Genomic DNA, 27,590 nt, shown 5'->3' with positions numbered 1-27,590 from the left:
TTGCTGTCTTAACGAATCGTCACGAAACTTAGCTGTCTACAACAATATTTATTATCTCACAGTTTCGGAGGGCTGGTAACCCAGGAGTGGCTTAGCTAGTTGGTTCCGGCAGAGGAGCTCTCGTGAGGTTATTGTCAAGCAGGTTGGCTAGGGCTGAAGTCATCTGAAGGCCATACCAGGCTGCAGAAGTTGTTCCCAAGCATATTCATGGGGTTGCGGGGGGCTTCAGTCCCTCAGCATGCAGGTCCCACAGGCTATTTGCTATGTAGCCGCTGCCTCCCCCACATAAGGTCCAAGAGTGAGAGAGTGACAGAAACAGAAGCTGCAGTGTCTTTTGTGACCTAACCTCTTGTGTGACACACCATCACTTCTTCTGTATTCTGGTGGTCACTCAGCCCCACCCTGGTACAATATGGAAAGGGACTACCCAGGGCACGAACACAAGGAGGTGGGGGACACTGGGAGGGCCTCGTTTTCTTGTTTTGTTTTGGTTTTTGTTTTTCAAAAATGAGGATGCCTCTCCTAGAAGCCCAGGAGACTTTTCTTTATATCTGCCGGCCCCAGTTGGGTCACACGCCTGGACCTAAACCAGTCACTCATGAGGGGTTGGGGACCATCATTTTTGCCTCATTACAATCATGATTCACCCCTGGGCCTGGGCTCTACCTCCGCTGAAGCACAGAGGTGGGGGGTAGGAGGGGATCCAGGAGGAAGATGGCCACCTGAACAAAATCATTTGTTTGGGTAAATGGGAATGGATGTTGAGTAAGCAACTGAGTGTCTAGGACACTCACCTGCTAGACTGTAGACCCTGTGAGAATGGAGGCTACATCTTTTCCTACTACTGCATCCCTAGCACGCAGCCCCCTGCCTGCTACCACATTTGTTCAATGAATGCATTCATGACAAGATGGGGACCACAGGCGGGAGGTCTAGGACTAGTCCTGGGTAAGGGTAGGTAGCACGAGGTCCTGGCTCCTTCAGTTCTTAGACTGCAGGAGCCCACCTGCTCCCACCCTCCGCCAGCCCCAAGGATAGACAGGACTGGCAGAATTATTCTCACTTTATTTCTGGAGAAGTTTGATCAGATGCAATAACACTGATTCCAGGCGAGGGCAGGGGGCATGGGTACCCCTAAAGCAAACAGTATCCTGTGGCCCAAGGTGCCGCCCATCCCCTCACCTGTGTTCCCCCTCAGCTACAGTTAAATAGAGAGGAAGACCACCCCGGAGAGTCCTGGGAGGGTCTGCCTCCTGCACCCGCCCCTCCACGCAGAGGAGTCTGAGCACAAGTATTTACAGTATTCACATCCACTGTACCCCACCGAACCAAGGCAAATACTACAGGCAGCCCTTCCCCGAGGGGGGAGGCCAGAGAGGCTGTGAGTGTATGTGTGTATATGGGAGGGGGGCGGCCGTGCGTGTGAGCACATGAATGCACTGAGGGGCAGGATCTGGCTCCGGCCAAAGAGACATCAGTCTATAAGGTGCAGATTAAAAATAACAGGAGACCCACCCCCAGGGGCCCAGGCCACTTCCGGCTTTGTTCTGTCTCTCTCTCTTCCAGACCTCCTGGAGGATGTGTGGAGGAGCCCTCATAGCTGTGCCTGGATCCAAGGCAACCTCCTAAAGGACTTCTGGGAAAAAAAGCAGGAAGGGAAACAGTCAAGGCAAACCACGCCTCCAAGCCCAGATATCTGGGGGTCTTCAGGGTGGAGTGTGCCAGGGGCCTGTGGCAGAGCTGGAAGAAAGGGCAGGGCTGGGGAGTCTGGGGAAGGCTGCTGGGAGGGAAGGCTGCGGGTCCAGGAATCAGGGATCCCTACCTGTGACCTGTGGGGGCTGTACCACAGCTTTCTTGAGGAAGGCTTCTGCCTCTGCGAAGGGCAGGAGTGCCTCTGGCGTTCGGCCCAGACTCTTGTCCCCAGAGGGCCCCTTAGGGGAGAAGCCATTCTCCTGGTGTGCAGGGAGAGGCTGTAGGCCATTCACCAGGGACCCGGGCGACTCCTTGTTTGGCAGGCTGTGGGTGCAGGGCCAACACTCAGCACTCCCACCCCAGGACCACCCAGGCACCCCCAGCGCCCCGCTCAGGGCCCCTGGGACTGGTAGCTGGTACCTCCACTGAGGCTCCTGGGGGGCCAGCTCCTCTTTCTGCACTGCCTCCTTCTGCAGCCCCAAGGGCCTGGCCTCCCCGGCTTTCACAGGCTCTGTCACAGGAGAGTAAGGCCCATCAGTCAGGGGCTGGGGAGAGGAGGAGGTTTGAGGAGGGGTGGCTAAGGGGACAGAGATGGGGGGAACAGGGCCTTTACCTGGGCTGAAATTGTTGGCTTGTGCCTCCTTCCTGTCCGGCTTCTGCTTTGAATTGGAAGAACAGTCAGACTCAAGGGATAGCTGGCCCCACCGGGTTCTAGTGCTGACTTCCTCTCTCCCAAACCAGACCCTGAGCGCCCTCTCCCATCCTCCCGGCACCCCCACTGCCAACAGGGCCTTTGGGGAATCCTGACCTTGGTTTCAGCAGCTTCTGACTTCCGAGTCCTCTTCATGATCTCCTCCAGGCGCTGTTTGGAGACCCCACAGCAGTTACACCCAAGTCCTGCCCTACTTCTAAACTTCCCACCAGCCAGCCCCCGTACTGAATGTCACAGCCCTTCCAGCTCCTACCAGTCCTCTCCAGGCCAGGAACCAGAACTCACCCCAACTCTTTCTTGACCCGACCTTTACAAGCCCAGGGCAGGGCCTGCTCCCGCAGCCTCCACCGGCCCCATAATGCAGCGGACACCCAGCGGTGCCCGCCCGCACGGCCCCGCCCACAAAAGCCCCGCCCTGCTCTGCACACCTTTTTGCGCTCTTGCCGCTCTTGCTCCTCCCGCTGGAAGTGCTTTTCCCGCTCCAGACGCTGCCTTTCCGCTTCTTCCCGGGACCGAGCTTCGGCCTCTTCTTTCTGCCAAAGACCCCCGTGAGCTCTAAGCAGCTGGATTCCCCGCTTCCCTCCGGGTCAGTCCCCAGCTCGCCACCAGGAGGCGCCTGCACCCAGCCCGGCACTGCCCGCCCGGTGGGGGAGGGGAAGGGGGTGCACCTGCTTCTGCAGCCGCTCCTGCTCCTCCTGCTCCGCCTGCGCCTTCTCTCGGGCCTCCTGCTCCTCCCGCCTCCGAGCTTCCGCCTCCCTCTCAGCCCGAGCCTCGGCCTCCCGCGCCAGCTGCTCCTCTCGCATGCGCCTGGGGGACAGAGGAAACTCGGGCTCCAACCTGCGCTTCTCCCACAGCCTCCATAAAGCACTCCTCAGTCGCCAAGGGCGCACTCTCACTTGTCCCTTTCTGCTTGCAGCCTCCGCTCCTGTTCCTCGCGCTCCCTCTGCTCCCGTGCTTGGCGCCGCTTCTCAGCCAGGAGCCGGGTGGCCTCTTCACGGTCTGTGGTGCCTGCCATGGGTTTGCTAGGGGTCGTTGGTGGAGCAGGAGCTGGGGGTGGGGTCAGGACAGCAGCATCTGGGGTGGGATCCAGGACCAGGAGTCAGCACACACATCCATCACCGCTGCATGCACCACGAGCTTCCCGGACCTCAGGGCGACCCCCCCTCCCCCAACTTCTGCCAGAGACTCGGACTGCTGTGTGGTCCTCATCTCCCGTAGGGCTTCTGACCTGGACCTACTGAGGGTAGGAGCCTCTTCTTCCTGTCTCCCAACACCCAGTCCCCAGGCATCCCTAGGCTCATATCTCTGACCACCTCTCCCACACAGGTAAAGTCATTTCTCTTGCCCTGCCCACCTGCAGGCATCTCAGCTGTGGGCTGCTCCTTCTGGGGCTGAGCTGGGGTGGGGGAGGGCACAGGTGAGGGTGCTGGTGAGGCTGGGGCTGCTGGCTCCTTCTCCTCACGGGTCTTGCTCTTGCTCTGGTTCTTGTCCACAGGTCCTGTCGCACTGAGGTTCTCCTTTGCCTCATCCTTCCTCCGAACCCGCCCCTTGGGTGATGCAGTGGTGCCCCGAGGGGATGGTGGCTTTGGGGGTAGAGCGTGGCCTGGCCCTGGGCTGGGGCAGGGAGAGGCAGGCCTGGGCCAGGTTGTGGAGGGAGAGGATGGCCGGGCCTTGGCTTTGGGACTGAGAGAAAAGGAAAAGTTAGGCTTTGAGTGCAGCGTCCATACAAACCGTTTGATCATGTCATTCCCTCAGGGAAGCATCCTCCCCACTCAGGCCGGGGTAACTCAGCACTCCCCCCTTACAGGCTCTCACACAACCAGATGATTTCCTTTCAGAGCATATAGCCCAGTTTGTAATCACATATTCACGTGAGAGTCTTTGATTAATGTCCAGCTCAGCAGTAGAGCAAATAAGAGCAAGAACCTCGGCCTGGCTTGGCTCCCTGGGGTGTTCTCAGGGCCCAGAACAGTACCTGGCAGGTCCAGTTCATTCATTCAGCAGGTGCCTGCTGAGTACTTACCAGACCCCAGGCACTGTTCTAGGTGCTAGAGTACCTCAGCCATCAAAGCAAAACAAACAAAAATCTGCCCTCCAGGAGCTTTCATTTTCATGCTAGGGATGGGTGCCCAGCAACTATTTGTGAGCGGATGGATGAACGAGCGAGCTAATGGCCTGCTGACCCCGATCACACCCACCTGAGTTCGGCGTGGCCTGCAGCCAGGCGCGGGCGCGGAGAGGCAGGCAGTGACTGGCGCTTCTTGAGGCTGCGCTCCCGGGCCAGGGCACTCTTCTCCTTCTCATTTTCCCGCTCCTTGTCCTTCTTCTCCTTTTTCTGCACCTGGTGGGGAGGGAGAGGAGAAACAGGAGTTGCAGGCGCCGCCCTCCTGCGCCCCGGCTCCTTGCCCCATCTGCGCGCCCACTCACCGGCGAGGCCTCTGGCCTGCGGCGGACCTGGGCGGGGCTGCCCCCAGCGCTGGGCTTGCGGCGCTCCCCGCGCTCCCCAGCTGGGGCGCAGCGGTGCGCGCTTCTGGGGGCGCTGCTCGGCGGCGTCAGGGGGCTGGCAGAGGCCGAGCGCGGGCACACGGGCACGGCTGCGGAGGGATGAGTGCGGTCGGGGTGCGGCCCTCGAGCGGGGCTGGCCCCTGTCCCGCCCCTCGTGGGGGCTCTCCCAGGGCCGCTGCCCCTACCCTGGTCCCGGCCATTGCGGGGCAGCGTGACCGCACTGCGACTCCGTGCCAGGAAGGAGAGGGTGGGTGTCATCAGGCGGTCCACGATACTGCTCTCCCATGGGCTCAGCTGCAGGCTGCGATCTAGGAGGAGAATGCCGGGAGCGCGTTACCGCTGGGGGCCGCAGCAGGCAGGCAGAAGCACAGGGGGACTGCTGGGTACCATCCACGCGGAGCCCAGGGAGGCTTCACCTGGACCCTTACCCCAGTCAGGTGGGGCCACATTTGTCTGCCCTGGGGCCTGACCTCCACTGCAGACCCAGGCAAGGAGAAGCTTCCCAGGGCAAAGTCCTGCACCGCTGGAGGGCCCCCTCTACCACTTTCCCTAAGTGAAGGACTGCGGAGCCCTGCTGCTCCTGCTACCAGAGGGCTGGCCTGGGGAGGCATGACCCCATGGACTGGGGACAGTGAGGGTCCCTGTGCGCCTAACTGAGGGGTGTCCCATGCCAGACGGAGGCTGCTAGGGGGCCTGGCTGGCCTGGGCCACCCTGCTTGTCCCCTCAGCTGCTGGGTTATTTTTAAGCCTCAGTCAGGTGGAGTTGGTACAGCAGCTGATTTGGTTGCTAGGCAACAGAACAACCAAATAAAAGCTGGAGAAACTTATAAATAACTCCTACCATGGCCCCTTCACATGTGAGCACCAGGGCATGGTGGGAACACAGAGGCCCTGCCACGTTGGTTGGCCACAACTCTGGAGCCAGCTAAGGCCACACGGCTAGGGGTCTGAAGGCAGAGAGGTGTGGGGTTGCTTGGGCCCCTCAGGGTAGAGCCGGAATAAGGGGCCCCCTCTGCACACACGGCACCCAGGCTAGTCTGGTACTCAGGGGGGCAAGGCCACCTGCCTAAGGCTAGCCAAGGCCAGCTGGCTGTGGTTGGCGATGAGGCTGCCTGCCTATTCCCACTCTCCACCCCTATCCCCAACCCCACCCCTGCCCCCACCTCCACCTGCTGTTGAGGCCCCAGCCAGGCTTTCTGTCTGCTGGGACACTGCCCTTTGTCTTTGTTCTTCTCCCCTGCAGGGCACACCTCTGTCCTCAGGGTCCAGACCCATACACCACCACCAGCTCCCCTGAGGGGGTGCAGCACATTGAGTGGGGTAGAGTGGGGATGGAGACCTGGCGTATGTGAGGGGTCCTGGGACCTGGGGTTCTTGCTGAGCTCTGGAGGAGGCTTGGTGGGGCTACAAGGGGCTCTGGAGGTAGGGGGGCTGGGCCTTCTCTTACTTCTACTGGGGGAGTTCCAGAGCGTGGCAGAGGACTTTGAGAGCCGCTTGTTGATTATAGAGTCCACGTGTTTAGGCAGGTTTACTGCCGACACGGAGCACCTGCTCCCACCTGGAGGGGAAAAGACACGGCATTAGGGCCGGGCCAGACAGGAGCCAGGGGGGGCACTGAGGCCTTCCATGCAAGATGCTCCGCGGGCAGGGTGGTGGGGGGAGTGGGCAGGCTAGGAAGGGGAGGAGGAGGCAGACTTGGCTCTGGGAGGAGGGGAGGATAGGGGACCAGAGACAACCTGGATTGGGGGAGCTGATGGAGAAGGAACAGAGGAAGGGGATGGAGCAGAACTAGAGAAACTACAGCCTTCCTGGCCAGGAAGCCATTCCCTGGGGCTGGGCGCTGCAACCCCTCCCCCACAGCCACCCAGCATTGGCACTTGCTGGCATGGCCCTGCCAAGGCGCTATGGCTACAACACCCACGTACTAGGACAAATGCAGAGACATTCCTAAACAGAAGAACCCACAGTCATGGTCACACAAATCCACACATCCCTAGGGGCACACAAAGACAAAGACATGCAGACACGGGCATAGAGAGTAAAAGGCACACTTCCACATGCATGTGTGTGTGCAGACATGCACAGACACAGAAACACAAACACTGACAGACAACGTGCCAGACCCAGATGCACACAGGCACAAACACATCGCAGCAACTTAATCATGATATTTGTAACAGCTGACGTTTTTTGGATGCTTACCACGTACCAGGCACTGTGCTGGGCACCACACACATGTTACCTCACTTGATCCTCCCAAACATCTACCTACAACCTCGGAGGCAAGTAGTATGGTTATCCCCATTTTACAGATGAAGAGACTGACATCGAATGTTAGAGGTTACATTGCAAGTGCCAGAGCTGGGGTCCTAACCCAATTCTGTCCGACTTGGGAGCCCTCACTGAGGTACACAAAGCCCCATAGACACACCAAGGCAAACGAACACATATAAGACACACAACCCACAGATCCATGAGCACATACACCAAAAGGAACACAGCTGGAAATACTAAATTGGCCATTACATAAAGACATCCAAACACGAAGGTACATACATGCCAGCCAAGAATCAGACCCAAATCCTGACGGCCCTACATGAAGAAAACTCAGAGACGCATATCTACCTCCCAAGACAGGTTCACAAGGGGGCGATAGCTCTCTTAAATACCCAGTGTCTGCCGGGCATTAAAGGGTTCTTTTCTGTATCATCAACTAATGGTAAAAACAGAAACAGAGAAGGCTCATCTAAAACGATAGAGGTTTGAAAAGCAAACCAAATGAAGAGAATTCACCTCTGACTTGATACCAGAAGTCCTTGGGAAGGGACAGTTTGGCTTAGAAGACCATTCCAGAAGACAGTTACACAAAGCAAGGCATACCTGCTGCTGCAGAGAGGGGCCTGCTGCTGGCAACGAAGCTGCTCCCTGGCCCCACTCGTCAGGCCCCCCGCCTCGCCCCCCTCCCAAAGCCCTCCAGCCCACTCACTGGTCTTCCGTCCTGGGGAGCTGTGGTGCAGGGCTCCTGCCCAGGACCAGCGCTGCTGCCGGATTTCGGCCCACGTCTTCTTCACTGACCGCTGGATGGCTGCTTCATAGCGCTCCTGGTGGGGTGAGGGGAGAGGGGAGAGGTCTGGGCTCAGCATCATTCAGCATACCTGGCAGAAAGGCCCTGCTCTCTGCTGTGACAATGCCTTCCCCACCCAAGAAGTTGTCCCTGACTCATTGTAGGTAACCAAGGTTACTGAATCCCTGCTATGATTGAAGCCCATTTGTAACAAATCCCTTCCAACTTGTTCTTGGGGAGCTTTTCACTGTTCTTGAGTCATTTCCTGGATGTATGAGCTGTTTCTCTGAGGACAGGGTGGGACTTTCCCTGCCTGGGGCTCCCAGGTGGGGCCATGTCCCCCTGGCCCTGAGGCTCCTGACCTTGGGGCTACGTTTTCCTTTTAGCCTAAGCCTCTACCCCCCACCCCTGCAAGGGCCAGGCCACTTTTTCCTTCCTTTCCTCCTCACGTCCTGGAGCTCAGCACACACAGAGACACACCTCCACATATATACAAACACGCACCCCTGGGACAGACACAGAAACACTTGCACTGACAGCACACAGTGCCCCCACCCCGCACCAGGCATGCGCAGAACCAATCATGTCTGCTGCCGCAGGATCCCCAGCCCGTGCACACTCAGGGACACAATCGCAGATATGGATACAAATACTGCCATGCGGGCACAGATGGCACGGAGGCGCCAACACAGATGTGTCCACACTGAGCCAGCATCCACATGTGTGCGTGCGTGCACGTGTCCACAGACCCGCGCAGCCCTCGCCGGCGATGAGCTCGAACACACCTTGTTCTTCTCCAGCTTCTGCCGCTGCCGCTCCTCTAGGGCCGCCCGGCGTTGCTCGGCTTTAAGCCTCTGCTCCTCCAGCCGCCGCCGGCGCTCCTGGAGCTGCTTCTCCCGCAAGGCCTTGGCCTTCTCCTCCTTCTCCAGCCACACTGCTTTCTTGGCCGCTGTGGGAAAGGAGCCCCAGGGCAGGTATGATGGGTCTCAGCCAAGGAAGTGGCCTTCCCTATTGCCCTGGCCCCAGGCGGGTCTTTCTTCTGCCTGTTTAAGGGCAGTGGCCAGGGGAGGAGGGGGCAGGAGGGATGTGCCTCTGCTCCCAGACCACGCCTCATGCTGAAGGGCTTCCAGAACACGGTCTCAGGCCTCAGAAGGAGGATTTCCCTGATGGAAGGTCTCTCTCTCTCCCACATTGGGCTCGTGGTTTCTCGGTGCTAAAGGAGACATGAGTTCTTTAGGGCCAGAGCCCTGTCTGACTTTGGAGCCTGCTGGACAGACTTTCACGTATTGTGTGACTAAGAGCATGGGACAGAGGGTGAGATGAGGCTGTGGGTCTGAATGGCAGGGATTCTACGGGCTGTGTGTGGCTTAGGAAAATGATTTCATCGCTCTGAGCCTCTGCTTCCCCCATCCACAGAATGGGTGGAGAGAATTAAAAGGGATAATGTACATACTGCTCTCAGCACAGTGCGCGTAATTAAGCGTTCAGAAGTGTTAATGCTGCCTATCAGAGACTGATGGTGAGGGTGGGGGGAATGAGGACATTTCTCCTACACTCACCCAGGTACTTGGCCCGTTCTTCTCGCCGCTCCTTTGCCAGCTTGTGTCTCTCTCCTGCTTTCTTTACATCTTAGTCAAGGGAATGGGAACAGACTTAGGTCAGAGGCTCCTCCCAAAAAGGGGAGTCAGCCTCGGGGCCCTCCCCCAGGCCTCATCCCCATCCCTTTTCCCATCTCCTCCTGGGCCCAGGAGGTTCCCTCCAGTGGCATCATCCAGGGCTGGGAGCCTGAGCCAAGGAGTCTGGCCCAGGACAAGGGACATCATATCTACCTTGCTTGGTAGGAGGGCTGTCAGAGGCTGGCACCGTTGTCGGGGATGGCTGGCTGCTCCTTCGAGAAGGCCTGGCATCCCGTGGGCCTGTGGCTGGTGGGGTGGGTCCTCTGATCTTCACGTCTGAGAAAGGGGACTCTTCCGGCTGGGGGGCTGATCGAGGCCCAGCCGGCCCTGGGGGGCTCTCTGGTTCCAGTGGGAGCTGCTTAGAACTAGCAGCATTCTTCATGGCAGGAGGGGTATCTGGGGGCGTATCGGGGACCAGGGCTGACATCGGTGGTGGTGGCGGCGGCGGGGAGGGGTCACCTTCTGGAGAAGGTCTTGGCTCTGGGGGGGTCCTGGCTGTCACTGCTGGAAGACAACACAAGAGAGGAGAGTGTCAGTTAGCACACCCATGCCGTCGGCTCCGCACGGGGCTCTGTCCCTTGTCCAACTCACATTCATTCATTCATTCACACAACACGCTTATCGAGTTCCTTCTGTGTGCCAGGCCCTGTTCCAGATACTAATCATACCATGGTAGGAAAACAGCCATGGCCGCTGCCTCCGTGGAGCCCACCTTCTAGCAGGTAGACAAATAGCAAGGCAGTTATGGCACAGGATAAGGACTATGTCTGAGGGTAACACAGCAGAGACGGTTAACCGACATTTGGGGGGCTTCCTGAAGAAGGAACAACCAAGCTGAGAGCCAGAGTATGAGCTGGAGTTGACAAAGCAAGGAGGAGAGGGTGCTGGCTAAAAGAAGAGCATCCGCAGAGGGGCAGAAGGGACCAGGGTGTATTGGAAAAACCGAGGAAAAGTTGGTAGCCCTGATTAGTGGCCGGAGTGGTAATGACTGGGGCACAGAGGGGGCCAGCGCTGGGCACAAGTGGGATGCTGTGTTGCTCACTCCCGCTTGGGGCAGGCCTGGGGTCCGAGAGAAGCTGAATCGATGGAAGCATTTTTCACTTTTACTGGATGCCTCCACCAGAGTCCTCTCCTCTGGGAAATCTGGCCCTCTTGGGAGGGGGCAGATCCTGATCCCTGTGGGTGACAGCAGGTATGTAGGGAGAGGACACTCCCAAGCAGTCACGTTTGGGACTCTGGGTACCTTTTTCAGGGAGACAGGTGTCCTGTGGCTGAATGTGGCCTCTGAAAGCAAACTATTTGCAAGTGAATTCTGGCTTCTTTTTTTTTTTTTATTTTTTTTTTATTTTTTTTTTTTAAGATTTTATTTATTTATTTGACAGAGAGAAATCACAAGTAAGCAGAGAGGCAGGCAGAGAGAGAGGAGGAAGCAGGCTCCCTGCTGAGCAGAAAGCCCAATGTGGGGCTCGAACCCAGGACCTGGGATCATGACCTGAGCCGAAGGCAGTGGCTTAACCCACTGAGCCACCCAGGCGCCCCTGAATTCTGGCTTCTGCATTAACTATGTGACCTTGACCCTCCCTGTGCCACAGTTCCTGCTGCAGGATAGGGGTAGTACCTATCCCACCAGACTGCAATTTTAGTGAAAGTAATAACCTTTAACAGTCATAGATTTCTTCATTTCTCAGCTTCCTATATTCAAAACATTTTACACATATTTGTTTTAGTCCTCACTGACAGTCACTTACGAAGGAGGCACTATAAATACCTTTTTTACAGGTGAGAAAAGTAAAATTTGTAAAATTTGGGGTCACTCAGCTGGTAAGTGAAGGAGCCTGGACTTGAACCCAGCATCTGTCACCCAGCCCATGCTCTTACTAGTTACAGCCTCCTGCCTCTGTTCAAAGCAGTATGAAGCAATATGTGTCATGCAATGAAATCTGAGGCTCACAGTTTTTCCCTCATTCCTTCCCTTGCGGCTTCCTGGGCTCCAGGCAAGAGCCCCAGCTGAGGCCCTGTCTCCCTAAGGGCCCATCCAAGACGGCCAGCCCCAAGGCTCCATGACAGCCCACCCCACTTTCCCCACACCAGCTGCAGAAGGCTGCCTGGCCCCTATTAGCCTGCCTCCCAGATGCCTGCAAACTCCATTCCGACTCCAGTGGGCAATCTGACTAGCGGCAATCGTTTAGTGAGCATTTACTATATGCCAGGAGTTGAGCTAGGCCTTTGTAGCCCTATCCTGCATCCTCCTATGAGCTCTGAGAGGTAGAGATTCTTATCCCCATTATACAGAAGAGATGCTCAAAGCTTACCCCACAAAGTGATCTGCCCAGGGTCATAGAACTAGCAGGTGGCAGAGGCAGGATTGAACCCCGGGACTAGTCTGGGGCCAAAAAGCTTAGGTGTGTGCGTACTAAGCTTGAAGGCTGAGGGTGAGGCCTGTTTACTGTCATTCTCCTAGCACCTATCCGTGCTGCGGGTGTTGCAAGGAAAACTGGTAGGCGGATGTTTGTCTACACCTAGGTAAATCCCACCCACCAGGCAAGACAGGGAATCTCCCGGTAGGTCCCGGCTAGCTGGCTAGCTGTGTGTGGCTTGGGAGGAGGGGGAGGGAGAGGCCTGGAGGGATCTGTATTCTCATGTCAGATGCAGTGGAGTAGAAAGAAAGGTCCTGGGCTCCCCAGTCCAACAAGCCTGGGTGGGAAACCCCAGCTCTGCTGTGGGACCTTGGGCAAGCCCTGAGCCTGTGTGAGCTTCAGTTTCCTCCCTGAGTTGCTGGCATCAGTGGCGAGTCGGTTAGCATCTGTGGCACCTGGCAGGGGCTCAGCAAGCAGCACCTGCCCAGAGGAATCTGTCCGCTTCTCCCGACCTCTGCTACAAAAGCCCATTTGGGTCAAGCCTTCAGCCGCACAGCTCCCTGACACCACTCTTCTCAAGGGCACCAGTGAACATTACTAAATCAGTACCCGTTTCTAGGTCCTCATCTTGCTAACCTAGGGGCTGCGTTTGACATGGTTGATCCCCTCCATGCTCCTTGAACACTTCTGCACTGGGCTGTGACGACAACACACTTTCCTGGCGTGCCTTCTACCTTGCTGGCTGTGACTTCTCAGTCTTCTTTGCTGATTCTTCTGGAATTGCTTAACCTCTCAGTGTCAGGTGCCTCAGGCTCAGTGGAGGACCTCATCCCTTTTCCGTCTGCATGAACTCCCTTGGTGATCTCATCCAGACTCATGGCTTTAAATACCATTGCTCTGCTGATGACAACCAGGCTTGTATCTCCAGCCCAGACCTCTCCCTTGCGTTCCAGTTTCGCTCATGCAACTCCCTGTTCGACACCCCTGCGTGTCTTCAAACACCCCAGATTTAAAACACGCCAAACTGAGCTCCTGATCTTCCTCCCAGAACCCTGCTTCTCCCCCAGTTTTTCCCCATCTCAGTCCGTGGCAACCCCATCCTCCCAGTGTCTCAGGCCAAAAAATCTTAGAGTCATTTTGGAATCTTTTCTTTTTTTTTTTTTTTTTTTAAAAATATATTTTTTTTATTTTTTTTAAAGATTTTATTTATTTATTTGACAGAGAGAAATCACAAGTAGGCAGAGAGGCAGGCAGAGAGAGAGGAGGAAGCAGGCTCCCTGCTGAGCAGAAAGCGCGATGTGGGGCTTGAACCCAGGACCTGGGATCATGACCTGAGCTGAAGGCAGCGGCTTAACCCACTGAGCCACCCAGGCGCCCCTGGAATCTTTTCTTATCTCATACCCCACATCTAATCTCTCAGTAAATCTTTTTGGCTCTATGTGCAAAGTATATTCTGAATCCAATCACTTCTCGCCATCTCCACTTCTGTCACCTTGGTTCAACCACTCTTGTCCTTTATGAAGACTCCCTGCTGGGGTGCCCTGGCTGGCTTAGTTGGTGGAGGTGGAGTGTGCTCTTGATTTCGGGGTTGTAAGTTCAAGCCCCATGCTGGGTGGAGAGGTTACTTAAAAAATGAAATTAAAGAAAAAAAAAGACTCCCTGCTGCCATTTTCTATTCCCCTTTCGTCTTTTCTAAACACAGCAGTGGAGTGATTCTGCTTAAAAATAAGTTAGATCAAATCACTCCCCTGAAGAAGCCCCATCTCTTGGGGAGGAAAAACCAAAGGCCTTACAATGGTCTCTGATCACCTTCAGGATGCCCCGTCTTCAGCCCATTACCTCTTGGGCCTGATCTCCTCCTCCCCTCCACCCCGCCCCCCATCTCTTCCAGCCACTGTTCCAGGCATGCTCCTACCACAGGCCTGTGTACTTTCCGTTCCCTCTGCCAGAGAACTCTCTGTCTCCAGACTGGGGCACTAATCACCTCCTTCGGGGTATTACTCCAATGTCATTTACACCCTCCTTAACCCTATTTAAAATTACAAACTGCAATGGAAGTCTCCCTCCCACTTTCCAACTGTGTGTTTTCTTTCCAATTCTCTTTTCCTCTGTAAGTATTGACACTATTTTAACATTGTCTCCTGCCTCTAGAAGATACTCTCCACCAGGACACATATGTGTGTTTTGTCAGCTGTTCTGTCTCTAAGGCGGGCACATAGGTACTCCACAACTATCTGCTGAATGAATAAGTCAGTGAACTCCACCTTGGCTGATGCCATCAGCATCTCTCCTACCTGGCTGACTACAAAGTCTCCCCACTGCTCTCCCCACACCCATTCTCACTCGGCTCTCCATGGAGCAGTCTGAGTTAAGTATTTGCAAATGCAAATCTGATGATGGTACTCTTGACACTTGAAACCTCTCAGTGGCTTCTCATTGCTTTAAAGATAAAAACAAAACTCTTGAACCCAAACTACAAGTCTGGCTTAGTCTGATGTCCCTGTCCCCATCTCCTGCACCTCTTGAATCTCTTCTCCATGCTCTCCACTTGCTTTCTGCACTCCGGCCACACTGACCTTTGAATTCTGATAACCATTCATACTCGCTCCTACCACAGGGCCTTTGCACATGCTCTCTCTACGCTTCTCTTAGTTAACCCCCATTTAGGCTTCGGATCTACCCTTGGACATCATATATTTGGGGAAGGCTTCCCTGGCCTCTCGGATCAGGATAAATTCCTTCATTCTATACAGTCATGGCTTCACGTGCCTCTTGTTTGAAGCACTGTGACCGTTACAATTTTCTACTTTCTTGTGTATTTCTCTTGTTATAGTCAGCCTCCCCTTAGACTGAGGGGAAGCCCTCCAAGAGCTGGGCTGTGTCTGCTTTGCTCACCACCACATCACCAGTAGCTATCGCAGTGCCAAGGACATGGGGACGGTCATGAGATGCTGTTGAATGAGAATAAAGTGCTGTACTCGAGAGCCACCCCAGCCTACAGCCGTGTACAGAGAAGAAGAGTTTTGCTCTAATAAAGAGCAAATCCATGCGGTAACTTATTGCAAAGGAACAGACACTTGAAGGGAAGCAAATCGACCCCTCCATCTCAATGGAATGTGGGCAGCTTCCTGGACTACGGCACTCAGGTGGAAGGTAAAAATCATAATAAATGTTTGACTCCAGCAGCTCAACAAGAAAGATTTCTTGAGAAGTAAAAGGGACATTTGGAACTCTTCTTTTGACCTGGTGGACGATTGACCCAAAATACAAATATTTCCCTCAGAGGGGCGCCTGGATGGCTCAGTGGGTTGGGCCTCTGCCTTTGATCCCAGGGTTCTGGGATCGAGCCCCGCATTGGACTCTCTGCCCGGCAGGGAGTCTGCTTCCTCCTCTCTCTCTGCCTACTTGTGATCTCTGTCTGTCAAATAAATAAATAAAATCTTTAAAAAAAAAAAATTTCCCTCAGAGGCATGCCAACACTGATGAAATGCCATTGGGACAGTGTTACCCAGAACAAATCATAGTAAACCGAATTAAGTACTTGGTGAGTTATTGACAGGGCATGGTTAAACAAACTTCTGATTCTTCCTATTTTCACTCATCCAATGTAATCCTTTGGCGACTGCCTTGTCTTTTTGGTGTGTGTCAAATTGTGAGGTTTTAGCCACGGTTAGTTGTATTTTGTGAAGCTGATATCTACCAGAAGTATTTGTTAAGAACTGGATAAGAGACAGATAGTTTGTATTTATTTCTTGGCACAAAAAGCATTCGCCGGGCAGAGGCGGCAGAAGCTGATCATAGGGTCAGTGAGTCTTATCTTCTCAAGAGCCCCACGAGGGCCTGTACCTGGGGTCCACAGAAAGATCTGGACGCAGTCTCTCAGCAGGCTGGTCACATGTCTCAGGGTGCTCGCTCCCCATCTCCTCCCTTCCTCTGGCCCCTCCCTCCTCCCATACCAACAAGTGCTGTTGGGCCAAATACTCCTCTCACAACACTGATAACTGAGTCTGGCTTTTCTGTTTGCCTGCTGCCCCTATCTCTGCCAGCATGACTGCTCATGGAGAGAAGAAACTGGGTCTTGCTCATTTTTAGAGCCCAAGGTTTATCTAGGACCTGCCGGCACAGAGCAGGAGTTCTGGGTCTGTTTAATGAAGGCACAGATGGATAAATGTGTGGACGGATGGGGGGAACTGCGGGGAGTCACCTAGCCAGCACATCGTCAAACCTCAAACTGCTCCAAAGCCGAGCAGTTCGGCTCGGAGTGCTGGAAGGGTTTATCGAAGGCCTACTGTATGCCAGGCACTTTTCCTCATCTCATTTCATTCTTATGACAGCCCTAAAAGGAAAGTTCTGTGGATGGCCCCTGTTTCACAGGTGAGAAAACTTACTCAGACACATTAAGTGATTTGCTCATGTCAGCATCAGAGGTAGGATTTGAACCCAAGGCTATCTGATGACAAAACCCTTATGTCATACTGTTTCTGGTAGGCATCACATTACCCCTCCTTGAGGCTCCTGCCTGTTCCCTAAAGAAGGAAGTGATTCGGTGGTTCCCTCAGGGAGGTTTCCCCCAAGATGGTGAAGGGTGCAGGTGGGGCAGGCAGGCACTGAGCTCAGAGGGCAGGAATGCAGGAAAGGCAGGCTCCTGCCCAGGCTGGCCACCAGGAGGCAGGAAGTGAGACACCTGGGCAGGGGGTGGGGGTGCATGGCCATCCTCAGAGGACAGAGCAAAGGAGCACCCGGGGAGAGCCAGCAGAGGGGGGCGTGCACAGACAGCACCCCTGGGCAGGGAGCATGGGGAGCAGAGGCAAAAGGCAGAGAGAGGAAACAGGACAGAGAGGGGCACCGGTAGTCAGAGCCCTCCAGCTCTCACAACAGCTCCTCAGATGGCAGCGCTGGGCCAGACAAATGAAGATGGTGAGTCCAACGGAGGGTCAAAGACACGCAGAGAGACAGAGTACACACCACAGAGGGAGAAAGACACCCAGACAACGTGGACAGAGCCTGAACAATGGCAAGAGACAAGACACGTTCTTTTCTCCCTCGTCCCCCGGCCCCCACCGCCTCCTACATACACAGGAATCAGACTTAGCGGGATTTGGAAGTCTACACACACACACACACCACACCCAGAGCCAGGTACCCCCTCCAAGGCACAGATGAAGCCTCAGAAATGCACACAGCACACAGACATCGTGTCCCCAGGGTACTTGCACAGCCTCGTCCAGGTCATGTTCTCCCTGTCCCTTCTGGATGCCCCCTTACCTGGGCCCAGGGGAAGTCCAGTTAACAGCAGCAATACCTAATGCTGTGTCAGACACAGCTCAACACTTTAAATACATCAGTCCCTATCATCCTCACCATAACCCTACAAGGTAGACATTATTACCCCATTTGACAAATAAGGAAACAGATTCAGAGAGCTTAAGACACATACTTAAGTCACACAGCTGGTGAGTAGCAAAGCTGGGGTTTGGGGCCTGAAGCAGCGTTGACAGTCTGAACCTTCACTCTGTTACTCAAAGAGGGCAGCCTCTTTGAGGGTTTCCCCGCCTGGAGAGCTCTGAGCTGGGAGGATGAGGATGGGGGTAGGGGCGGGTCCCTGAAGGATGAACTCTGAGAGATGCCTGATCATGGGGCTGGGACAGAGGGAACCCTTAGGGGGCAGCATTACTCCCAGCCTGAGTAGAGCGGAGCCAGAACTGGGAGGGAGTGAGCAAGGGGGCAGCCTGCTTCAACAGTCCTTAGAACCTGGGCCACAGGCACTTAGGAACAGAAGCCATGGGCCTCTGGTGGGGAGATAAAGCCGGGATCACCACTGAGACTGCAGATCTGAAGGAGCTCTCTGGCCTGGTTGGCGGCCATTGTTCCCAGCCTCCAATCAGGAGCACCCACTTCCTGTTATTTTAGGCGGCAGGAAATGACCCCATCCCGTAGCCCAGGCCCCACCGCGGGCCCTCCCTCGGCCCCAGCAGCGCTGTCTGTGCTAGGGCCTAGCAGCTCAGGGCAGAGGCTTGAGAATGGCCTGCTGGCTGGACTGTGACCGCCGCCTGGGTCCAGGGCCTCCTTCTGGTCTGACTTCCTCAGACTCCAACCCGACAAGATGCACAGGGGACTCGGCTCTGCTGGCTTTACCTCTGCCTGCCAGAGAATGGATCACGGGTCCCTAAGACCAAGATGCCTATAGATCAGTCATGCCAGGGAAGCAGGTCAGACTCTTTTGCCTGCTGGCTCAGCCATGGTAAGTCATCCTAGAGGTTTGCTGCAGAGGCTTTAGCATCAGATGAACCTGGGTTCAAATCCTGCCCCTGCCAGCTCCTAGCTGTGTGACTTGAGGCCAATGATTTCCCTCTCCGATCCTCACCTGTAAAATGAGGATAATATTGGGTCCTACTCAGGGACTGTTTTGAGAATCAAATGAGACCAGGCACATGATATGCTAAGCGTTATGCCTGGCACAAAGAAGGCCCTTAAGAAATAGGAGTGGGAGATAAGATGGACTTATCCCTGGTGAGGGGCCATATCTCCTCTTATAAGTGGGGCTGGAGCTCTGATGGTGGTAGCAACTCCATGCTCCCTACCCCCTGCCTCATGCTCTCTGCTTCCCTCAGGGCAGAGCTGCAGCTGAGAAGTGGCGGACCTCCGAGGGCTGTGCCCCAGGGTGCCAGGCAGTGGCTACCACAGCCAACAAAGCTGCATTATCTGGGCCTGGCTCTTTGGCTCCCTGACTTGTCCCAAGGCCCAGTGAGGATCCAGGGACATGGCTCCCTGCTGCTTGTGGCCTAACTTCCAGCCTCAGTTAGACCTGAGACCCGGCCTGGCCACCCTCTAGTGCCATCACTCTGGTTAGGGCCCTGCTTTCAGCTCGCTCCCCCCCCCACCCCAGCTGATGCCCATCCTGAGGGGAAGGGGGAGAGCGTGGCCCGTGCCCCTTCCACCTTATTTGCATATGCATGACTGCACATTAGGGGCTCATTAGAGGCTCATTACTGGGCCCACAGGCCCAAGGGGGCACGAAGCTGTCAGTGGGAGGCACCAGCTAGGCTGGCTGCCATACTTAGAGACACAGCCCATTGTGCCAGTCTTGCCAACTTCTACTCGCCCTTTTAGGTTCACCCGAAACGCCTCCTCCTCTGTGAAGCCTTCCACAAGCCCACTGACCACCATATCACCAGTATTCCTGTCAGGTTTCCCTCCACTGGGAGCATCTGCTTCCCTCATAGGGCCAGGAGCTCTCAGTGGGTAGTGACACTGTCTGAGTCACTTCTCTGCCACCCGCACAGCCAGCACAGAGCCAGCACCTGGCAGTCATCGGTGTGTGCTCTGGGTGGCTGGCTGTACTCACCTCCAGGGGCTCTCTGCTACTGCCCCAGCCCCTGCTCCCTCGCCCAAGCACTGGGGGGCCCCTCAGTTCCCCAGATCCACCCTGGTTCACATGTGTCTAGAACTCCCCTCCCCCTGGCTCTCTGTCCCATATTTACCTCCTGAAATTCTAATGAATCACACCTCCTCCTCTAGCCTCTAAAGGAATTAAAAAACAATAATGACAAAAAAACAAATAGAGTTTATTGACCACTAACTATGCGCCCAGGCCTAGGCTAAGTGTTTCATGTGTTCCTCTAATTTAATTATCCCCATCTCTCCACAAGATAATTTCTATATTAGTCTCATTTTATAGATGGGAACATTTAAGACTCAGGTTAAGCAACATACCTAAGGTCACACAGTAGTAGGTCATGTTTGATTCCAGAGTCTACATTCTTAAGCAAACTGGCTCCCAATCCCTGTCCTCGCCTCTCCTGTGTTTCGTACCTCCCTGTTGGCACAGGTTCTGATGAGCATAACCACAATAATGGTAATAGCACTGTACTGCAGGCGTCTGCTGCTAGGCTCCTTGGGTGCATCATCTCCAACCCTCACATTAGCCCCAAAAGGTTTGGTAACACTACCTCCTCTTCCAGGGGCATGGAGGAGGCAAGTCACTTGCCCCAGTCCACACCCGTCCTGGACTGCATGCTGCCTCCTGGAAATGCTTGGGTGGGGGGGTAGACGGAACTCAAAGACGGCAGGGACCGTGCCATGGGCATTCCGTGTCTCAGCCCTATGCCTCAGACTCGACAGGACACATGCAGTGGGCACCACCTTTATTCCCTGGAATCCCTTGGTTTGGAGGGGGCCCCTGTCACCTTCACCTTCTGTGTGGGGATTTGCCACCAGCCTGATCTAGGTTCTCACATAACTCCATCCAGGCCCGCATGTACAGAAAAGTCTTCCCAACCCAGGACCCTGTATGCAGACCCCCTCAGGTCCCTCAGTACAGCCAAGCATGTCCCCCAGACCCTCAACCAGACACTCACTCAGGCCCCCATCTGTGGCCCCGTCATCATGCCCATTCAGGCCCCCATGTATGCACCAGTGCCTGCACCCCTCAGATGCAGAGGGCCAATAAGCAGATGAAATGGACCCAGTCGAGGAATCCCTGGGTGTCCCCTCTCAGGTTCAGCAGAGCCAAGACTGACCCAAGTGCCACTGTTCCAGCACAGTCTACAAACCACCCCAACCACAACAGTCTGATAGCTAACCCCACCACCACTACCACCTGAGTCCCTCAGCTCCCACACCCACGAGGGCCCCTGGAAGCACCCACGCTGGCATGGGGAGGAGCCCACCCACAGCCAAGCAGCTCCTCCTTGTCTTGGGCTCTCCGCACCCACAGACACTGTTTCATGCTGGGCCCACGCCCCAGGGGTCAGGGAGGTGGCAGGGATTAGGCTCTAGAAATCTATGGAGGTGTGTGAGGTTGGGGCCACCTCCCCCTGAGTCAGTGGGAACAGAACTTGGGTCCTCAGTAATCATGCTCTTCCCTCCCCTTCCAGGAAGAAAGAGAAAGAGAAATCCCTCCCTCCAACACCAGGCCCAACCAGAAACCTGTCCCCACCCCCTCATCAGCTGCTCCCAGATCCGAATGGGATTTGCAGAAGTCCTGGGCACTGGTGGTTGGTGGGGTGAGGGGAGGGGAGGGTAGCTTTGATGGTCTTCTGGGGCCTGGAGTGTGTGTAGGGGGGCGGGGGTAGGCATCTCAAGCTTCAGGCTGAGGAATGATGTGGCAGGTCCCGGGAGTGCCGCCTTGAGCCTTCATCTCATTCTCAAGAGAGACTCGGGCCTAGAGAGGCTAGGAAGGAGGATGGCAGGATACGCAGCTTTACTTCTGTCCCTTTCCTCCCTAAATCCGGCTGGGTGGGCTCCGGAGTAGGCCAGGCTGCAGAGGAGGCGGCCCACTCCCCAGCTCCCGCCCTCGCCCCAAACAATGCCGCCTCCCCCTCCCCCTCGTCTTTATCCGGCGGGTTACTTGGCAGCCGCCGCTAGAGACCTCCCCCTGCCCTCCCCTCCACTCCCGGCCGGCCCGCAGCAGCAACAGGCCCTTTGCGCGGCAGCTGGAGAGATGGGGTGGGGGCGAGGTCTGGGCCAGGGCCTGGGCGTGGGGGGCGCTCAGGGCCTAGGCTTCGCTATGCAGGACTCCAGGCCTGAGAATCTGGACCCCCCAACACACACACTCAGACTGGGGTCACCCTTGACCACACGAGATGAAGAGGGGGACAGACGCCCCAGTTCGATTTAAGAGGAGCATCGGGGCCGGGGTGGATCAGAAAGGGGATGCAGGCTGGGAAGCCGAAGTAGCAACGGGCCGGGGCGGAAGAGTCACCCCAACAACTCCGGAGCGGGGTCCTCGAGGATCCCGCCGCCCAGGGTGTCCTAGCGCCCGGAGTGGGGGAGGGGGCAGCTGTCAGAGGATGCGTCGGTGTCCCCGAGCCGCCGCCGCGGCAGCCTTTATTTTTAAACTTCCAAGTGGTCAGAGGGCGCGGCGGGGGAGGGGTCCCCGCCCAGCGGGTTGGCCTTCTCCTCGGCCTTCCCGAGGCCCCGCGACCTCCCCCGATCTCGCCTCTGCGTGGCTCCCGGCATACCTGGGGGTGCGCCGGCACCTGGCTCTGCATGTGGACCACTCTCCATGGCTGCGGCGTCACCGGGGGTCTTGGGGTCTCAGCGGCGGCGGCGGCGGCGGCCAGCGGCCAGGACAGGGGTCCCGCGGCGCATCACGCCCGGCCCTGCCCGGCGGGCAAGACTCGGAGGCGGGGGCGCTCCGGAGAAAGTCTGGGCTGCCTCGGCTGGTGGCCTGCGAGGCTCGGAGTCGCCGGCCGCCCAGTGTCTGTCGGCTGCGGCCGCGATCCCGCTCCCTGCCCGGCGCCGGCCCTGTCCCGGCCGCGGCCCAACCCTATTGTACCGCCCGGGCTGGGCCTGGCCTCCCCGCTGGCGCGTACCAAGTGCGACACGGGGAGGACCTTTCCCCCTAGCGTCCGGGATCCGAGCCGCTGCGCGCCCGCCTCGCTTGCCCCGCCCCGCCTCCGCCCCGGAGCGCGGGCCCTCGAGCTCCGGACGCCTCTCCTGCGGCCGCGGCCGAGGGGGCGCCGCGGTTCCCCGAGGACGCCCGTGCCGCCGCCTCCCCCTGCGGCCGCGCGTTGGTATGCGCCACAGCGCCAGCGGACTATGTAGGGAGCGCTCTGGTGACTCACCCGCCGCTTGGACTGGGGGGAGTAGAAGGGAGCGGGCCTGGGAGCCTCCAGTCCCACCCTGGAACTTGGGGGCTCCGGCTCTGGAACCTTGGCGGTAGCTTCAAATCCAGATTCTCTCCCAATCCCACCTCAAACCAAATCCGCCCGGGGAGATGTCGACAGACCTGAAGGAGTGTCCCAAGGAAAGCCCTAAAAGGGCTCTCTGCTTTCTCTCCCCTTGCTGCTGCCCTTCCTCCAGCATCCTACGGCTGGTGTCTTCCATGCTCCCCCAGGGTAATTACAGGCCTGCACCAATGCTTTACCCAGGTCTCTAATCTGCTGGGTCCCTCCCAGCTCCAAACTGGGTGGTCCTGGCCCTGAACCTCCCCCACCCCCATCGGCGACCCCTCCAATCTCCCCAGAAGGACTTTCTCCCCTGTAGCTTGTCAAGGAGGGAGGGGGTCCCTTCTGATTCCCCTCCCCGTAGTCCTGCTTCCCAGCTCTCTGAGGTGGAACCCCCCCCCCCATTTCCCTTGTTAGCGCCAGCAGAGGTGGGGCCTCAAGCCAAGTCTGGCCAGCCTGGGCAGTGGGGGTGAGGGGGAGAGCTTGCTGGGAAGGTGGATCGATGATGGTGCTGCAGGGATTGACAGAGGGGAGGAAAGAGGAGGCACAGCTGGGCCCTGCCACCCCCTCCCTGCCCTTTGTCCTGACCTCTAGAAGGTCAGTTCTCTGGTTCTCCATTGTCCAGAGATTAGGCGCAGTGAGATGCTAGCCTCCTGCCCCTCTTTCCCGCTAGTGTCTTCTTTGAACATTTCCAGAAAGCAGCCATTTCAAGGGGGAGGGTGGGGAACAAAAGGGTCTGGGTCTCAGGCAACCTGGGAACAGCCAGTCCTAGGAGGAGTGAGTAGCTGGGGGGCCTGAACTCTCTTGGAAGGTCCCCCCACCCCATCCTGGGAGGGAATAGTGCCACCACCTCTGGCCCCAGATCATTAGAAAATGATGATGATGGAAAGGCTGCAAATGGATCTTAAGCTAGTATCTTAACTTTTCTGAAACCCAGTTTGCTCACTTAGAAAAGCAGGAAAATGATAGCACCATGAGGTGTCATGGGGGCATTAAAGGCTAAATAAGGCAACGCTGATGAAGTGCGTAGCACAGAGCCTGGCATCTAAGTAAGAAGCACGAAATGAATATGATGATAGTGGTATGATGATGGAGCTTTAAGGATAAAAGCAGATTAAGAGAAGGAGCAGACCCCCCCATCTTTGTTGTCAGCCATCCTACCTGCAGGATGAGGGGACCCCATAGATGATGGCATCCAGAGCTGTGCTTTGTGAGGTCAAAAGCTTCAGGGCCTGTATCTTCCAGATATACACAGGTCTACCCTGAGCCAGACAGTGAGTAGACTCAGTGTTCATGAACAGAACCCAACAGAGGGGAGAGCCCTCTGCGATAGTTCTTCTCCCCACCCACCCCCCTCCCCTGGCCCTGGTGAACTTGAGATGACTTCAGGGATGAAGACCCTGGGTGGGAACAGTGAGATAGATACCTGCATTGGCTAGACTTCAACAATAGTGGAGGGGGCAATAAACGGTAGCTAAAGATGAGAAAATAGGTCAGGGATGGTCTCCATAGGACGATTTGAATGCCAATTGGCATCATGATCTATACAACATTGATCATGGGGAGTTGTGGAAGGTTTTTTTTGCAAGGGGAGGGGTAAGCAGTGCTTTAGAACTGGAAATTATTGTGTCTAACGATCTGGGATTGACTTTGAGGAATCATTGCAAAGGGGTAGTGTGTGGTATTAGCATATGTCCGTGGTTCTCAACCAGAGGCAATGTTGCCCCACAGATGACTTCTGGCAATGTTTCGGGGCACTTTGGGTTGTCAGAACCAAGTGGGGGTATCACCGGCATCCAGTGTTTAGACATCAGAGATGCCATTTAACACCATATGATTCTCAGAGCAACCATTAGGCCCAAAACATCAACGGTGCCAACACAGAGGAACTCTTCCCTAGACTGTGGGAGGAGACAGCTATACCCCCTTTTACAAGATGCTAGTGGTGGGGACAACAAGACATCTGGGAGTTAGCCAACTTGACGGACAGTTCTCCTGGCCAGCCCCAGGCCTCCTGTACAGCTGAGGGGTCCAAAGTGAGTCTTGGGAGGATGGCTAAGTGGGAGCTAAGAGAGCACCAGTGTCCCGTGATTAAGTCAAAGCAAACAGAGGGAGAGATGGAGTCCGTTCCTCTCCGTTTACCCCCAGACTGGCCAGGATCCCTGGCAGATCCCAGGCCCTAGCAACTGAGAAGCCTTGGAGTGTGTGTCTCGCTGAGTTTGGGGCTGGATGATGGTGTCTGGGAGCCTCATATGCACCCCCACCCCGACTATTAGACATCCCAGAGAAGGAGCAATTGAGGCATTTGCAACATCAGGGACTGAAAGCCCCTACAGGATGCCCCGCCCTTTTGGTGAGGGGTAGGGAACTCTGTGCCTCCCCCACCACCTAGGGCAGTCCCCTCCTCCTCGGAAACAGGCATGAATGAGCTGTTCCTCTCACCACCACGAGGATGGGCTGGTGCTATGGGTCAGGTGGCTGAATGGGGATCAGAAATATGTCCCCTTTCTGATCCTTCTAAGGGGAGGGCAGGAGCAAGAGCATTCACAGCCTCCTTGGGTTGGTGGGGCAGGGTCCAGGATGAACCTGATGGAGGGGTGAAGGAAATCACTAGGAGATCGACACAGAGATAGGAGATATGAATCAGGAGCAAGGCCCTGGAGGCTGCCTCCACACTCACAAAGTAGGAAGTGGGAGGGGCCTCATAGTGGGGGCCCCACAGAGAGATCAGACACCGGACTCTCACTCCTACCCCACCCCCAAGGCACTGCAGGATAAATGGGTCTCTAACCCATATGGCTCTCCTGGGGAGTCCTCCAGGCCCACTCCCTGGGGCTGAGGGTAGAGAATGTCCTCAAGGGCCGTGGTGACTCCAGCTGCAAATAAGGCCTCCCTCTAACTTGGGGAGGGGAAGGAACAGGGACAGATTGGAGGGGGAGAAACTGAGATCCAGGATCAAATAGGCTCAACGCTTTGGATTTCTGGGAGGGTCTTTGTCTAGAGCCCCTGCTAAGAATGGGAAGCTGTCCCTGCTGTATTTTTTTTCTAGGGAGAAGGAAATGGGGATGAGAAGGAGGCGCCCAGCATTCCTAAATGTGCTGACTCTGAGCAGTGGTGGAGAGGGACTGGGATTTGGGAATGATGGCAGCGGAACTGAGAATCCTTGGAGCAGCTGTCTACGAAGGTTTAGGTTCCCATCTGAGCAAGGAGGAGACCCTATAAATCAGCTTGAAATGGAGCCCATCCCCATCCTTAATTCATAGCTCCTGATGCAAGGAGGAGTCCCAACAAAAAAGACTCCAAAAGGAACAATCATAGGCAGACAGGGGAAGAATCTCAGAGGTCCTAAGATAGGCAGGGAGAGACTCCGCCTCAGCTTCTCCAGAACCACCCTGCCTCACAGCAGGCTGGGTGGGGTCGGGCGGCTGGCCGTGACTGTGACTCAGGTTTCTGTGGGCAGCCCAGGGCAGCCGGCAGGGAGGAGCCCAGACCGACAGGCCAGCCAACTGCAGCTTTCACCTCAGCTGTCCTCTCTCCTGGGAATGCAGGAGGTCCTTGCCTGGCCATGCTGGCCTAGGCGGGGGTGGGGGGGTGCTGCTAGCCGACCCTGACTTCCTCCCCCCACAGCCGACCCTCCTGTTCCTTCCCAGAACTCTCAGCCAAGGCGCTGACTGAGGAGGGGAGAGTCAAAGGTCACTGCATCTAGGGAGGCCCAGAATGTCTGTGTCGCAGGGAGAAGGGTATAATAACCATTGGTCCTGCACCCTGAGGAAGAAACTGGGGGAGTCTTGGGAACTGGCTTTTAGCCGGAGCAGCCTGCGTCCCCCAGTCTTCCCCAGGCTGGCCAGCTCACGGCTGGGCAGGCTGGTTGTCATGGTGAAGGCTAGGGGCTAGAATGCAGCTGCCTACAGAGTCCAGCTACTAGGCTTAAGGGAGGAGAGGGTGCTCAGGGACTCCCAGGACAGCCTTCCCACAACTGACCAGCCAGAGGGGATGGCTGGAGCTGAAACCAAAGAGCTGTGGTCAGGGACTGTAAGACTTCCCACTTGGTGATGAGCTGAGGGTGTGGCCAGCACATTCCCCTGGCGTTTCTGGGACCTGTTTGTTGGTCTGTTTTGAGAGAGTGGCTGGAAGAAAGGGAATATGCATTTACTTTGTGCCCAAGCCCTCTGCCCTTGCGTCTTACCAATCTTCACAACAACTGGAAGAGGTCCAGCAAGTTGCCTAAAATGGCAAAGCTGAGCTTAAAATCCAGGACTGGCTGTTACCAACTCTGGCGATCTTTCTTTTCCAGGGACCAGGCAGTGTTGTTGTTCTTGGGAAGGGAGGGGGACAAAGTGACCCGAATTTTAGCAAGAGACTCGATATTCCATCATGAGGCCACAGTGGTAGGATCCAGGAACTGGCTGCTTTTGGAGTCTGGGGGACAGATGACAATTTGAAGAGAAAACTACTAGTGAGTGAAATGCTTGGCACATAGGTTGTCATTAAATATTTTTGCAGTAAGAAGCCAGATTTGGGTATGCGCCACAGCTAGTTTTCTGGGACATCCTGGGAGCTTCTGGCTCTGAATTACAGCAACAGCGGAAGAAGTCAGTTCGAAAGTGGGACTTTCCAAGACCAACCCGTTGAGAGAGGAATTTGCGGAGCATCTGTGAGGGTGAGGGGGTGGGAAGAAAGGGAAGTGCGTGGACGATACAGGATTATCGCAAGCTCCGGACGCCACCCAGTGGCCAGAATGCAGCCCTGTTGGGGGGAGCCAGAGACAACTGAGCGCGAAGCACTCTGGGAGTTGTAGTCCAGCGGTGCTTCCAGTGAGGCTGTTGGGTGTTGTAGTCTGACGTTTATTGGGCGGGAATTATCCTCGTCGGCCGGACCACGAGTCCCGTGGTGCCCCGCGGCAGGCCGCGCAGA

The 27,590-nt window shown here is 56.1% G+C and overlaps 1 protein-coding gene across 6 annotated transcripts; it reads right to left on the bottom strand.

Annotated features, from left to right (window-relative positions):
- Positions 1 to 33: 33 nt before the first annotated feature.
- LOC111143311 (MAP7 domain containing 1) lies at positions 34 to 22,248 on the bottom strand. 6 transcript variants are annotated; one of them, XM_022496967.1, is made up of 18 exons: positions 21,969 to 22,248; positions 9,803 to 10,153; positions 9,533 to 9,601; positions 8,759 to 8,922; positions 7,896 to 8,010; positions 6,357 to 6,467; positions 5,095 to 5,217; positions 4,832 to 4,998; positions 4,603 to 4,745; positions 3,759 to 4,087; positions 3,301 to 3,478; positions 3,073 to 3,211; positions 2,833 to 2,937; positions 2,501 to 2,554; positions 2,306 to 2,351; positions 2,113 to 2,203; positions 1,823 to 2,016; positions 34 to 1,636 (listed from the first exon to the last, which is right to left on the bottom strand). In XM_022496967.1, the coding sequence occupies exons 1-18, from the start codon at positions 22,012 to 22,014 to the stop codon at positions 1,626 to 1,628; spliced, it is 2,436 nt and encodes an 811-aa protein (XP_022352675.1). In that variant the 5' UTR covers positions 22,015 to 22,248; the 3' UTR covers positions 34 to 1,625. The 6 variants fall into 6 exon arrangements, with proteins under 6 accessions (XP_022352675.1, XP_022352676.1, XP_022352673.1 ...); XM_022496968.1 differs by having other exon boundaries at positions 2,306 to 2,348; XM_022496965.1 differs by having other exon boundaries at positions 4,832 to 5,217.
- Between the last annotated feature and the right edge of the window lie 5,342 nt (positions 22,249 to 27,590).

This window comes from Enhydra lutris, unplaced genomic scaffold (assembly GCF_002288905.1).
Source record: "Enhydra lutris kenyoni isolate GAN:26980312 unplaced genomic scaffold, ASM228890v2 scaffoldscaffold9, whole genome shotgun sequence".
In the NCBI taxonomy this organism is placed as follows: Eukaryota; Metazoa; Chordata; class Mammalia; order Carnivora; family Mustelidae; genus Enhydra; species Enhydra lutris.
Note: the sequence above shows the minus strand (reverse complement) of the source record. Positions and strands in the feature narration are given on the sequence as shown.

Coding starts and splice junctions, on each gene's coding strand:
- LOC111143311 (XM_022496965.1), bottom strand. CDS start 22,014: ATGGAGAGTGGTCCACATGCAGAGCCAGGTGCCGGCGCACCCCCAG. Junction 8,923..9,532: donor AGAACGGGCCAAGTACCTGG/GTGAGTGTAGGA, acceptor CCTTTCCCACAG/CGGCCAAGAAAGCAGTGTGG. Junction 3,212..3,300: donor CTGCAAGCAGAAAGGGACAA/GTGAGAGTGCGC, acceptor TCTGTCCCCCAG/GCGCATGCGAGAGGAGCAGC.